The 14,872-nt window shown below is 41.1% G+C and overlaps 2 protein-coding genes across 13 annotated transcripts in view; one reads left to right on the forward strand and one right to left on the reverse strand.

Moving 5' to 3' along the window:
- Positions 1-2,552, forward strand: part of LZTS2 (leucine zipper tumor suppressor 2) — a 67,754-nt gene extending 65,202 nt beyond the window's left edge. For all 10 annotated transcript variants that reach the window (XM_026704669.2, XM_087932828.1, XM_087932826.1 and 7 more), the window contains one exon: positions 390-2,552. In XM_026704669.2, the coding sequence (XP_026560454.2) occupies positions 390-1,058 (669 nt within the window). In that variant the 3' untranslated portion in view covers positions 1,059-2,552. The remainder of the gene's footprint in view (positions 1-389) is intronic.
- A 1,676-nt stretch (positions 2,553-4,228) lies between these two features.
- The window catches only part of PDZD7 (PDZ domain containing 7), a 31,374-nt gene continuing 20,730 nt past the window's right edge, over positions 4,229-14,872 (reverse strand). For all 3 annotated transcript variants that reach the window (XM_087932823.1, XM_087932822.1, XM_087932821.1), the window contains exons 13-16: positions 14,291-14,362; positions 11,612-12,217; positions 8,682-8,782; positions 4,229-5,742 (exon numbers count right to left, since the gene is read on the reverse strand). In XM_087932823.1, coding sequence (XP_087788949.1) covers positions 5,596-5,742; positions 8,682-8,782; positions 11,612-12,217; positions 14,291-14,362 — 926 coding nt within the window. In that variant the 3' untranslated portion in view covers positions 4,229-5,595. The remainder of the gene's footprint in view (positions 5,743-8,681; positions 8,783-11,611; positions 12,218-14,290; positions 14,363-14,872) is intronic.

The following is a 14,872-nucleotide window of genomic DNA, read 5'->3' on the forward strand; positions in this document are numbered from 1 at the left end:
TTAAATAAGATGGGTTAATATGAATGCCAGATAAACACACAATTTTTTATAGTATTCTGATAATGGTCTTGGAAATTATGTGGGAAGGACAGAAGAACAGGGGAAATAATGAGAAAAGAAATATTTTGTTACCTTCTTTGCTCTGGAGAAGAACAGGGGAACGTTCATCCCATTGACATTATTGGGTTGCTTGAAGTCTTTTCAATCTCATTCTCTGCTAACATGAAGGCAACTTTGAGTTGTGATCTGCCTCAGCCTTTTTTAATTATTATTCCTGAACTGAAAGGTGCTCTCATCATTCATAGAATCAGATCTTAGCTCTGCTGAACTTGAAATGGAACATTGTGGCATGTTCCCCGTCATCTTATATCTCTTTTCCTTCCCACCAGGTTTGCCAGAAGTCAGGTGAGATCTCATTACTGAAGCAACAGCTGAAGGAGTCTCAGGCAGAGGTCGTGCAGCGGGGTAATGAGCTAGTGTTACTAAGGGCCCAACTGAGAGAAGCACGGGCTGAGCTGCAGACGAGTGAAGAACAGGCCTTGAGTTTGCAGGAGATGGCCCGTACCAAGGCAATGGAGTTAGAAGTATGTGACAATGAATTGGCCAGGCGCAAGAGTGAAGCTGAGCTGCTACGTGAGAAGGTAGGGCGGTTGGAGCACGAATTAGATGCCTTGCGCAGCACTAGTGGAGAACTCTGCCCCCTGTTGGCTGAATGTGATGAGGTAAAAGCTCAGCGACAAGCTGCGGATACCCTGCAGGGTTTGCGTGCACAAACTGAACGGCTGCGCACAGAGCTATTGTGTGAGCGACGCCGTGGGGAGGAGCAACGGGAAGTTTTCCAGGCTGAGCGTATCACTTGGCAAAGTGAGAAGGACAGGGTCATCCGCTACCAGAAGCAACTGCAGCATAATTACATCCAGATGTATCGGCACAATCGCGACCTAGAGTGCCAATTACGCCATCTCAGTCTTGAACTTGAGGCCCGGGACATGGATGAATATGAGCTGCATGGAAGTGAAGGCATCTGCTTGGAAGAGATAGCAGCTACTGAGATCTGAACATGCCTGTGGAAGCCATAGTAAATGGGCCACACTGCCACAAAGGGATACTGGCCAGGCTGGAGTATGTTTCTCTGGGATTTTGTCTGACTGAGCAACTGAGAATACAGTGAGCCTCAGTTCAGTAGTGGAAAGAGATACCTTTCCAGTCATAAATCCCAGTGATAGAACTTGTTCCATCACTTAAACTTGGTCATGAACTCTCAGTAAGTCAGTAGTTTAAAGGCTATTAAAAATAGAATAGTGTGTGAAGCCAGGCAGCTTGTCTTAACTCTAGGAGGTATAGGAAGACCTGGTTAAAGATTTCCTGGCCAATCTAGGAGGAGGAGAATCCAAATCCTTCCTTTGAAAGCAGCAGCAGCAGCCTTTATTCCAGAATTTCACTGGAAATGAAGCAGGAATAGCCTTTGCTTTTGGAAGAGGCTGTTAAATGCTGCTGCTTTTCAAGTCCCAGTGTTAATTGGCTTTCCATAACGACCTTGGGAATCACCGCTTGCCTCTTGCTCTTTGGGCTGGTTGGAGATGAGAGTAGCATGGATGGGAGTGCCAGGATTGTGTAGAGCACTTTTGCCTCTACTCTGCTCCTCTGTTACTTTTATGTAATGACCCAATGGGACAGTCAGCCACCATTTGCTGAATTTGGAGAGATTTGGCTGTTCAACAGCTAATTAGCTGCTAATCCAGTTAGATGCCGGTTTTAGGCTGGCTGAGGAAGCTTTGCCTATAGAAGGCTTTTCTTGGATTTTTAGTCCACTTTTCTGCTCTTATGTGAAGTATATCTTTTTTTAAAGCCAAACACATAAATGCATACAATCAAAACCTGTACTATGGACCCTGTTACTGTACAGATGAAATACATTTGCATTTATTTCCTTTTTTTGCACATGCATCCTGTAGTTATGAAGGCAAGGACCTTTGTAGGCAATTGTTTGGCCAATAGATGATGTGGGCCAAAGAATTGGGGATCTGGGCATTAGTCCAAGCTTATTTCTTTTTATAGGATAAAAATACTAATAAAGTGTACTAGGTTCAAAGCTGATTCTCAGGATTCTAAATTCTGTTATTTTTAAAAGCCAAGAAAGAATTGCGGAATATATGTAGTCCTTCGGTTTCTCCCACATAAAGCTTTGTAGGAAGACCCTATGCTAAATTTCTTTTTAAAGGGAAAGGATATTGACTCCAGTGCTATAGAAACAGAGACCTAGTCTCTCTCTCTCTCTCTCTCTCTCTCTCTCTCTCTCTCTCTCCTTTCCCCCAAACATATTGCTGCATCTATATTATAGACTTACCTGAGAGTAAGACTGTTCAACTCAGTGGGACTTGCTTCTCGATAGGCATGTATAAGAGTGTATTATAAAAGCCAAAGATACTTAAAACAGACTCAGGATCCATTTGGCTATCCCAGGAGCCTATCTCTAGATTATGGCACCAAAATTTGGCAGATAAAATGTTGAATTCAGTGTCACTAGATTTTGTGCGCTTATTTTACTTTTTTTTAAAAATAAATCCAGAATATCTCTTCCCCTCAACCCCCCAAGCCAGCTCTATACCAAATATTTTGCCTCCACTCTTTCTGTTCCCATTACTTTATCATCACTGCCATCATCCCCCTTCTTGAAGGGTGAGTTTTAAAACAAACCTTAAGTAGAGCAAACTTATTTGCTGTGAGGGGATTACTTTCTCTAATTTATCTTTTCTGTCCTTGGTTGGAATGCTACTCAGAGTGTCTTTCTCATGACCCTGACTGCCTGGATATGTCTCTCTCGCCAGTCCCCTTCATCCAGCCTCTACCTGTTTGGCCAACAACATCCATGTCCTGTTTATTTGAGGATCAAAGATGGCTGAGTTTAAATCTCCTGCATTTCCCTGATAGTCTTGTTTCCGTCTACAATATCCTCTCTATTTCCGGAAGCTCAGTTTCCCAGGCATCCAAATTCCCTTCCCATCATTTTTGCAAGATCTGGTCTAGTCTGAACCATGATCATTGTGAAGTCCTACAAATGTTTGCAGGACAGTCCATCCTGTTGGGGTACAGTAACTACTTGTCTACTTTTGTAATCTGTTCAGGACTAATTGCATACCAGAGTATGGTTCCTAGTCTGTGCAGCTGCCTCTCCTTTAAAGCTGTCCATGCATCTGTACTCAAATCAAGTTTATTGATTGCATTTGGATAGAATAACTTCAGTGGGTAACTCAGTCCAGACCTACTGTTGATTTCCTACCCTCATAGGCCAGTGACGACTGCAAGGAGCTCCTTTCAAAGAAAAGGAGTTCTGTTTGCAGAGGGTAATGTGGACCCACCCAGACTTCTACAAAGAAAAATGTAGGGGCTAGTAGATTGTTAATTGACGTCCTCTCTTTGTCTTCCAGTGTACGTTCAAGAGAAAAATGGTCAGTGAAACAGGGTAAATCAGAATTGAGGACCGCAGAAAAGCCATTCCCAAAGGAATTGGGCTGACAAAATAGCCAGTGCTCTCTTTCCTGAAGAGACATGAGACCTCTTTTCAGGCTAAGTAAACAAACTTCCTTGGGGTTAAAGAGGCTGCAGAGATTTGGATCAATGGGTTGAATAAAGGGCCCTCACAACAGGTTTTATATTTTGGTTCCAACCCATGAGAATCAAACCAGACAGTGCCAGGCATGCTCACTAGGTCAGCTTGGTTAGATTTTGTTAACCTTTTTCCTATGGCTATAAAAAAGGAAACTGCCCAGAATTGGTGCTTTGGCTGGGAAACAGCCCAAGTGCAGCATACTGTAGTTTTGTCATCCTATTTAGGCCATTCCGGGAAGAGTTACCATATTGCTAGAATAGAGAGCAGCTGCTTTCTGCTAGCTTCATGTAACTTTTGCTTCAGGTCCTCTTGTTCTTCTTCACGCAAAAATGAACAGATAGAAAAATTTGTGAAGGGTGTAGCCCAGCTAGAGTTTGGGACTATTTGCAAGAGGATGATGGCATTTAGCTACACTCTGAAAATTCTGTGCATTCCAAGAGAAGAGGCAATCTGAGTTCACTTCTGGACATTGTTCCCTTTTGCCCACTGTTACGAGAGCTTGCAAAATGGGTGTGTTGATACAACACCATTAGACCAAAGGAAAAGCTTGGTGCATGTCAGTTCTATAACTATTAGCAACCTATACCTCTCGCTTAACCCACTTTAAGCACCACTGTATATTTTTCTTTTACTTTATTTCTGAAATTGTATATTTTCCAGGTGGTGTAAATTTCTTGTACAAACCAAAACAAAAGTGTGAAATAAAAAAAAACCTAAGAAATTGTCTGTTTTCTTTTAAGAAAAAGTCACATGTAAATTTGATGGATGGGACAGTGAAACGTGGAAGGATGAGCAGAGGGTGGAATTGTCCTAATGATGGACAAAGGCAGAGATGAACATTTATAACACAGAGTACGCTTAGTAATTTCTCATCCGTGCTCTTGTCCTTGGGTCTAAAAACAAAAACTGGGTCTAAATGAACTTCACCAGTATTGCATTTTTAACTTCCACTCTGGCTGGTGGTGGCATTTTGTAAATAGCTGACAATTGTTCCATGTGAGAAAGATTGACCTGGAAACCAGCCAGTGTTGATCCCAATAGTTACTTTAGCTCAGAAGTAAGAAAACGATAACAATATACTTTAGTTAATCTTCTTAATTAGGTGATAACCAACACAATCTTGAAGATCTGACTGTCTGATCTGGCTTTTAGAGAAGACCACAAAAGCAGTAATTTGATTTTTTGCCTTCTATATTCCTTGCTGACTTTTATCATTGCAATCACTGAGAGTGGCTTTGAGGCTGGATGCAAAACAGTGACTACCTCTTTGTTTTCCTGGGTGTTCTTTTTGGGATCACTGCCAGTTTGTTATTCTCTCAACAATGGACTTAAGGAGATTCAAGTGAGAATATTATATCCAGAGTCTTGAATTTACAATCTGAGATTCTGGATTATTGTCTTTCAAACTTTATGGTTCACTTACAAATGCATGAGTGTAGGTAAATTTATTAAATTTAATGCTATGGTCCATTACTGAACCTGAATTAACAAATATCCCTCCAGTGATTAATATTGTCCTTTCTTTGTAGTCCTTTCCTTCTGGCTCCAATTAGCCAGAACTGGCCCTATCATCTAGGAGTGTCAACTGGGGTGAGTCGGATTGTCAAAAACAGTATTTCCTTCATTGAGGTGCCAACTCATTTCAAAACAATTGCTCATAATGACAGCTGTCCACTTGCAACTAACTAGTTTTGGAAACAATACATGTTGCTTGACTTGGGCAATATGATCTTTGATCTTGCTTGGTCCTGTTCCAAGCAGGCCTCTCCAGAACTGGGAAATTATTGCTTGCTCCATTAAGCCTGAAAGCTTGCTGAGGGGCAGATACTTCAGTAACTCTGCTAGCAATTGGTTTCCCGGGAACCATATCTTTCTGAACAATAAGCAGGTATAGTTAAACAGATTCTTCATTAACAATCGCATTGCAGTGCTCTGATTGTTGAGCTGACTACATTCTTCAGCATTGACTGCTTGATTTGCAACGTTTATTTGATTTTCTTCGGCACCTTCACCACAATCTCCATGGGCTCCTTAGCTTTGTTGCGGTAGGCTTGGCGGATTATGTCCACAGCTCGCTGGTGTGTTACATTCTGTAGACTTTCCCCCTCTATTGCAACCAGCTCATAGCCAGCCTAGCAAAAACAAAGAAAAGAAGCATGGGACAGAAATGAAAAATGGCAAAAGCACTGCAAATTGCAATTCTACTCTTTTCAGATGTGATGCGTCATCACTGATTACAGCTAGTCCTCGACTTACAACCATTTATTTAGTGATCTTTGAAGTAGAGCAGCACTGAAAAAGTGACTTACAACCAGTTTTCACACTTATGACTATTGTAGCATCCTCACGCTCATGTGATCAAAATTTAGGCGCATGGCAATTGGCTTGTATGTATGACGGTTGCACCATCCTGGGGTCATGTGATTGCCATTTGTAACTTTCCCCGTTGGTTTCTGACAAGCAAAGTAAATGGGGAAGCCAAATTCGCTTAAATGACCGCATGATTCACTGCAAGTGATTTGTTTAACAACCATGGCAAAAAAAAAAATTGGGTTGTAAAATGGGGTACAACTCACTCAATCGCCTTGCTTAGCAACCAAAATTTTGGACTTGGTGGTCATAAGTGTATATATTAGATATGCACATGGGAATTTTGAAGCTCTAATATTAGTGAACAGTTCAATAATACTGATAGCATTGCTGAACCTTCCAGTATTTGTATAGCAATTCAAAGAGAGACATAACTTTTGCACATAGACACTTATTCTCAGTAAACCTTTGAAGGCTCCCCATTATCCTGAGTTTCTGCAATATTTTAAGTAGGTCATAGATCGTAACTGTTCTGCATGTCATTTTCATAATGGATGGATTACCCTCCAATGTTGTTGGGTTGTTTTACATTCCCAACTGGAACACTACATCTTTCATAAGGGATTTTTAAAAATCCCTCCCAATATAATTGAATGGCAGAAAAATATTTTAAATATTTCAATGATGTAGAAATGGGTCCAGCAGACTCTTAAATTAGATCAAGATATATTGGCATTGCTGGGTCACTAAGATCCCAAATTGGATCTTCTAACCTGTTCTCAACTCCTAATCCATACTCTCACTTCAACCGCAGGTAAATAAGTAGGAAATTAATGGCAGGGCTGTCAAACTTCCGGCCCATGGGCCGGATGCATGATGCGCTGCCATGCCCACACCTGGTTTAGCAAAGGAAAAAGGTCCTGATGTGTCACATCCCTGGTCTATGGAGCTTCTCAGTCATCCAGGTCATGGTTGTCCCAAAGGTGTTTTTTCAAGAGGCAACTGGACTTTTTGGTTTTTCTTTGATGATGTCTTGCTTCTCATGCAGATGTTTCGCTCTTATCTGGATGAGAAGAGAAACATCTTAAAAGAAAAACCAAAAAGTCCAGTCGCCCTCTTTAAAAAAGCACCTTTGGGATAGGAAATTAAGGGTTTTCTTAGTCTTAATTTCCATAAATTTCTTTATAGATATATTATTTCCGGAGCAAGCAGAGAAGACAACAGGGTTAAGGATTCATGGAAATTGGCGAAATCCTGTTAGGTACAGGCCTTCATTAACTCAAACCCTGATGTTTCCATTCAGCTGCAAGTCTGAATTCACGGAATAATTGCATAAGCATTTACAGTCTGAAGCAAGAGGAAAGCTGCAAGAAGTGCCTGCAGCCGTTTTCTGTACTGCTGAGAACAGAAGGAGGAATCTGCTCACAGATGCTTGAGGCTTGAAAAAAGGGTGGCAAGGCTTGAAACTGGGTTCAGGAATAGACTGGATACCTGTAAAGTCTTTAAAACACTAACATTACATGACCATATTGGCCAGTTCCTGTTAATAAGTTAGAAACTCTGGGTTTCTAGTGAAATTTTTGAACCGCAAAGGGGTTTCACCTGTGTTTTTACTAGTCACTCCCATTCTTATCTGCCCTAGCAACCTAAGACCATTTGGAGCTTTAATACAAATCAGCATTAAACCAAACCTGTAACCCCTAAAGGAAAGAGGCCCCCAAACAGAGGCAAATATAATTAGAGCAGCCTGGTGGGCGGGCTGGCCAGCCAAAGCCCACAATGGTTCTTTGTCAACCCCTGCTTCATTACAGAGGTCTTGGGAAATGTTGCACAGTGCCTTGAACTATGAGGGACCCTGAATGGCACAATGGGATGTGTATGTTGCTAGGCCTTTAGCTACAAAGCACAATGAGGTTTGTTTCGTGTAGGGTAGGAATCAGTTTAAATGAACAAAGTGGGCCAGGCTGTGGTATGAAAGAATGGCAAAGTCTTCAATGCGGTGAGAAGAAGGAGGGAAGATGGTCAATTGTCCTCTTTAGTCCTTCAGATCTGAATCTGCATAAAGCTTTGTTCATATTGTGATCATCTTCATCCTCATTCTTCAGGTCTCTGGATAGTCTAGATAGCCCATATTTGTTGTGATTACAGTATGGAAATTATCTCACACTGAATAATCAAAATAAAGATGGCAAGTTGTAGAGTCACTTTAAACCAGGGTTGTCAAACTCATGGCCCACATGCCGAATGCATCACGTGCTGGCCCTGCCCACGCCCCATTTAGCAAAGGAGAAGAAAGTCCTGATACGTCATGTGATGCTGCTGTGATACCGCGAGTTTGACACTCCTGCTCTAAACTCTACTAAATTGATCCCTCAGAAATCAATTGCTTCAGAAACAGAGTTTCTGAAGCAATTGATTTATGCAATTAATTATTGCATAATACTATTATTCATTTATTGATTAAAATTATTTTGAAAGGAAATGAACTATGCAACACTTGGAGAAACTCAAGTCTTTTACCGTAAGTTTGCAAGCAGGTGATTAAAAATATAATTACTAAATTATGTGCAAGACTTAAACCTGAGTGATGGGTTTAAGTCCTATATAAAAATGAATGGCTGTTGCAATGGGATGTTGATCATGGTCTTAGAGCATTTGATTAAGTTGCTGAAGAAACAAACAAGGGGCATCTGGACCTCCTATTTGTCCATCTAGTAGCAGTGAGAGATCCCCATTTCCCCCTCCTTACTGCTTTAGCTACCTCCAGTTCTCCACTCAGGGATGCTGCTCCCCCAGGAAATATCTTCTCAATCTTCACCATTGGCTGCAGTCTGGATTCTATTCCTCCTGAAATGCTGATGCCTGGAAAACAAGACAGTGCTGTTAGTATTTAGGAAATGGTGCCATGTTTAAGCTTGCGCAAATCCATCTTAAAAATAGAATTACACCAGTCTTAAAAGAAAGCACCCTGCACATCAAACTTGGCTACTGATGACTTCACCAACAAGCCTGCATAGATTTATTTATTTTTTGCAACAATATGGAAATAGTTTGTCACTGTCTTCTTCCAGGATGTTTTTTTAACATATTCTGATCTGGGATTTCCTGGTAGTCTCTCAAACAAATACTACTCAGGTCAGACTCTGTTTCCTTATGAGACAGCTGTCAAGGTCAGAGTAATGTGTAGTTTAAAGGGTTCTGTACTAATCAGCAATCTAATTTCTTCCAACCGGTTTGACAAGTGCAATCTAATTGACACTACACCATTTAGTATATTTCTCCATAAACTTTTACTCTGATAAACTTACTTTTACTATATTCTATACATAGTTTCATACCTCTCTCTCTTCTTCATGATCTCATTAGCTCCATCCAATTATGCTTCTTCAATCTTCTACTTGCTCTTATCTTATTCACTCATTATACATTTTTCCCAAATCAATCCTCATTCATTCCCTTTATAAGACCAACTCAAAGTTCTTTTATACTCAAGTCTCACTTTTGTATTAAGTCCACAATCATTAAGTCACCCATTTATTTTTGGCCCTATCCTTCACACTTGTTCAGTAACCCATATTCACTGTGTTCCAGTTTTGTTTTTTCTGACATGCTCAACTCTTTATTTCTGCAAATAGGCCCAAGCACCCTTACATACAGTATGCATCATCATACTTTATCTACTTGTTCTAATTTTTCATCTTCGTGCATAGCTTGCAGTTGTTCGTTTTAGACTAGCTGATCTGTTATACATTCATTTTCAGTTCTATAGTACTCATTGCTTCATACTGTAATTTTCTGCAAATCTTTTGGATTATCAATCCACACAACATCAAGTCTACACAGAAAGGTACACATTTACTTTATTTTATTTCTATCATAATGCATTCACCACTGTCCACAGTCATTCTTCAATTCCATTCCTTCCTTCCCTTTCAGAACTTAAGACATTATCAAAACATTCTTATTATGCAATAATAGCTCATATTATATTTTCTAATACTAATATATGTATTATCTCATACATATATTTTCCAGTCAATGGCTGAAGACCATAAATCTGGCCTGCACACCCCTTGCCTAACACAAATTTTATTGTTACCTTTCAAACTCTTTTGAGTAGAATTTACCAATTCTCCCCAGATACACTTAAAAAAAAATAATCCTGGTATCATTTTTACATTTATTTTTTAACCCTTTTTTTTCTATAAGGGAACAGCATTCCTCTTACTTGGATGCAAGCTTCAAACATATATTAAACAAACCACACAGACTTTCTATAACCAGGCTCCATCCATATTTTGACATTTGCAGCCTTACATTTTTTAAAACATGCTCCCTATAATTTCGGTATTACTTGTCACTTTTTAAAGACCAACCTTTATAGTATTTATTTCAATTGCATTCTTCAGCATATCCCAATCCCATACTCTAAAATAGTCTCACAGTCTCCAAAATGATTCTTCTAGCATTCCCAGTACCAACTTCTACCCCAATCATTTTATCACTTTTATTCTTAATTCTATTCACTCATTTTCAGCCGATTCTGAAGGTTTTTAGAAAAGTTCAGGCAAAATAGCTTTACATGCTCTCTAGTTCAGGGGTCTCTAAGTTTTCTGGTTTTGTGGACTGGTGGGGGGGGGGGTGGAGGGGGAGGATTCCACACAAGCAGCAGGTGCATGTACTTATACGTGCAACTCCATTTGCAAGTGGCAGGTGTGCAAGCCCTCTACTTGCACAAATGGAGCTTCACATGTTAGCACCTGCTGCTCACATAAATAGGAGCTTCCTGCATGAGCACCTGCCACTTGTGCAAATGGAGCTGTGGGCACTTTGTGTGTTCACTTGCCTCTTGCATAGCCCAGTTCCAAACTGGACAAAGCCCAGAGATTGGGGATTCCCTGCACTATTTTGTTTAGTCTTAAGCATTACTTGCTCTCTTCAATTACATTCTTACTATCTTTTTCTCTCTATAAGCATTGCACAATCCCACTGTCCCGTCCCTCACCCCTAGTTATTCTGTTTATCTGATTAGGTAAATAAATATGGATTTATTATTAAAGTTCATTTGCACTACAATTATTTTTCTATTGATTTATTTTTATATTTTTCTATTTATGACATATACACTTCTTACATGATCATGATACCATCCAGTATTAGAGTAAAATAATATTTAATGTTTCTTCTGGTTACTGCACTTCCTTTTTATCACAGGATGGCTCAATGGGGTTACTAGGCTGCCCAGTATTCCTGATACAAAATTCCACATGCCTCTGTTATCATTTTGTAAACTTTTTTACGCTTTGTCCCAGCAATCTCCACATTGCTTTTCCATACATCCACTTCCCATGTGTTTGTATCTTCTCATACTTTCTCATCAGAAGAGTCACACTTTCTCTCCCTGAAGCTGTTTTACTTTCACTCTACTTTCATTCTTTCCTTTTCTTCCCTGTTCATTTTTCCCCATAATCCACCTTTGACTACTAAAGAAGTACTGCTCAAGTTATTTTGGCACATGAGGCAGAAAAGCAAAGAAGTCCCTGAAAAGTAAAAACAAATGCAATTGTTACCAGTGTAATAGCTCACAATTTGCTACCCATTCATGACACTAAGTGTGATTTGCTGAGGCTCATCACTCTGCCTAGCAATAGGTCTGTTTCTCTCCATTTCAATTTAGAGAGCTCTTCTTACCCAGAGATTGCTTGTTCTTGGATAGGCTGACAGTCACCAGTTCATATTCCTCCGCTTCCTTGTCACTGGGGCCATTTTGGAGCAGGTTCGCTGGGATCTCATCTCCCATTTCTGCTTGCATTACCTGGCCAGTAGCTGAGGTTTCCTTGAAGAGCTGTGAGAGTAGGGGCCTAGCTCTCCGTGGTCGATTAATAACAGAATAGAGGGTATCACTGGCAGGCATGATTTCCCCATGTGGTCCCCATGCTACAGCCTGTCTATGGCTCGATTTTGAAGAAGGAGGCCTCTCTCTGCCAGGTTGTCCATCTCCATGCTGTGGGGATTGTACCTGAGAGGATACAGTGTGTAGGGAGCTCATTGAGGATTTTGTAGGTTTAGTTAGACTCCAATGGGGTTCTTTGCCACTGCTCACTGAGGAAGAAACCCTGTTGGGAATATAGGAATCCACTGGCACATCAGCAAGAGGAGTATAGCTTTGAGGTTGAGTCTGTCCACGTCTGGGAGAGAGCTGCAGCCTTTCCATGGCATCCTTCAGTATCTCGTGTTCCTCCTCCCCATTTGCCTTATTGGTCATCACTGGTTTCAGAAGAAAACTACCCCTGAAATCTGTAACCAGATTCACAAGATAAAATAATTATCATTTCCTTTTTCTCTCAATATTATGAAAATTACAGAGGGAAACTTGTCCAGTATCTGCTGCTTGAAATGAGTGCTTCAGTTGTGTAAGTCTTGGAATGAAAATTTGGCTACAGGTATTGGACATATAAGCATGTTGCCGTATGTGTGTGTGCGTGTTAGTTTTCCCCTAACTAATCAAATTCAGATCACCTCCCTCGTAACTTATTTGGTAGGTAGTACTGCCAGCTTATACCCAATATTGCCAAAAGTACGTCAATTCAACAGTATTTCTGTCATATTAATTGTTCTTTGAATTATTTTTAAGTGGCAGAGTCACATTGTTCAGATCTCCCATCTTTTTATTTTATAAATCAGTTATTAAAAAAAACCTGCTCAAACAAATAAAGGGAACACTTAAACAACACAAGTCAATCACACTTCTGTGAAATCAAACTGTCCACTTAGGTAGCAACACTGATTGACAATCAATTTCACTTGCTGTTGTGCAAACGGAATAGACAACAGGTGGAAAGCATAGGCAGTTAGCAAGACCACAGACCACTTCTCAGTTCCTATGCTTTCTGGCTGATGGTTTGGTCACTTTTGAATGCTGGCAGTGCTTTCACTCTAGTGGTAGCATGAGATGGAGTCTACAACCCACACAAGTGGCTCAGGTAGTGCAGCTCATCTAGGATGGCACATCAATGTGAGCTGTGGAAAGAAGGTTTGCTGTGTCTGTCAGCGTAGTGTCCAGAGCATGGAGGCGCTACCAGGAGACAGGCTAGTACATCAGGAGAGGTGGAGGAGGCCATAGGAGGGCAACAACCCAGCATCAGGATCGATACCTCTGCCTATGTGCAAGGAGGGACAGGAGGAGCACTGACAGAGCCCTGCAAAATGACCTCCAGCGGGCCACAAATGTACATGTGGCTGCTCAAACAGTCAGAAACAGACTCCATGAGAGTCGTATGAGGGCCCGACGTCCACAGGTGGGGGGACATTTGGCATTTGCCAGAGAGCACCAAGATTGGCAAATTTGCCACAAGCCCTGTGCTCTTCACAGATGAAAGCAGGTTCATGTGACAGACATGACAGGGTCTGGAGACACCATGGAGAATGTTCTGCTGCCTGCAGCATCCTCCAGCTTGACCAGTTTGGCAGTGGGTCAGTAATGGTGTGGGGTGGCATTTCTTTAGAGGGCCGCACAGACCTCCATGTGCTCGCCAGAGGTAGCCTGACTGCCATTAGGTACTGAGATGAGATCCTCAGATCCCTTATGAGACCATATGCTGGTGCGGTTGGCCCTGGGTTCCTCCTAATGCACAATAGTGCTAGGCCTCATGTGGCTGGAGTGTGTCAGCAGTTCCTGCAAGACGAAGACATTGATGCTATGGACTGGCCCGCCCGTTCCCCAGACCTGAATCCAATTGAGCACATCTGGGATATCATGTCTTGCTCCATCCACCAACGCCACGTTGCACCACAGACTGTCCAGGAGTTGGGGGATGCTTTAGTCCAGGTGTGGGAGGAGATCCCTCAGGAGACCATCCGCCACCTCATCAGGAGCATGCCCAGGCATTGCAGGGAGGTCATACAGGCACATGGAGGCCACACACACTACTGAGCCTCATTTTGACTTGTTTTAAGGACATTACATCAAAGTTGGATCAGCCTGTAGTGTTTTCTTCCACTTTAATTTTGAGTGTAACTCCAAATCCAGACCTCTGTGGGTTGCTAAATTTGATTTCCATTGACAAATTTTGTGTGATTTTGTTGTCAGCACATTCAACTATGTAATGAACAAAGTATTTAATAAGAATATTTCATTCATTCAGATCTAGGATGTCTTATTTTAGTGTTCCCTTCATTTTTTGAGCAGTGCATTACCCTGCATACATACAAATGCAGCATCTGAGATGAAGTGTACACATTTAAAGTTGTAGACATATATTACATCTGTATAATTTTCTTCAAATCTAGAATTCAAACTCTCGTGTTACAATTATAGGTTAACCGGCTTGAAGGACAGGAAGGTAAAAAGGAAGTAACAGAAAAACTCACCAGGCACTGGAGTGATAAGATGCCTCTTTGGGGGTGTTTCATGCTGTGCTGGGCGGAGGGCAGGCGATCTCACTGTAGACACAGATAAAAAAAGAGCGTTAAGCATTTCAAAATGTGCTTATAGATGCTCCCCATTCAATATTATGTAGATCCAGTACTAAAGCCTTGCAAGTTCCAACTATGGCAGTGGTTGAAGAATTGATATTTAACTTTCCCTGTCTTTGATCACCATTCTATATAGACTTGGTTTGATATTACAATGGTTTATCCTAAAGGGAATCACAATTGCAAGGAAGAAAAAAGAAGAAGAAGCATGTTCCCATGTTTCAAAGATGAAGGAGGGAAACGCAGTAGATACAGATCCCGAAGGGCAAAGTGTTAAAAGGAGAGGGAGCTGTGTGCCCCATATACTGCCATCTCCTCCTTTAGCTGTGCTGTGAAACTGTTGAAGAAAGATTTGGTGTTAATTTGACTGAAAGGGAGAAGGAGATGGACACTGTTTACTTATTTGCCTCATGTAGGCAAAAGGCTTGTGGCTGCACTGCCAATCCAGACATGTGAAGGAATCTTTTCTACCATGTA

This window comes from Pseudonaja textilis, chromosome 4 (assembly GCF_049901715.1).
Source record: "Pseudonaja textilis isolate UNSWEBS1 chromosome 4, rPseTex1.2, whole genome shotgun sequence".
Taxonomy (NCBI): domain Eukaryota; kingdom Metazoa; phylum Chordata; class Lepidosauria; order Squamata; family Elapidae; genus Pseudonaja; species Pseudonaja textilis.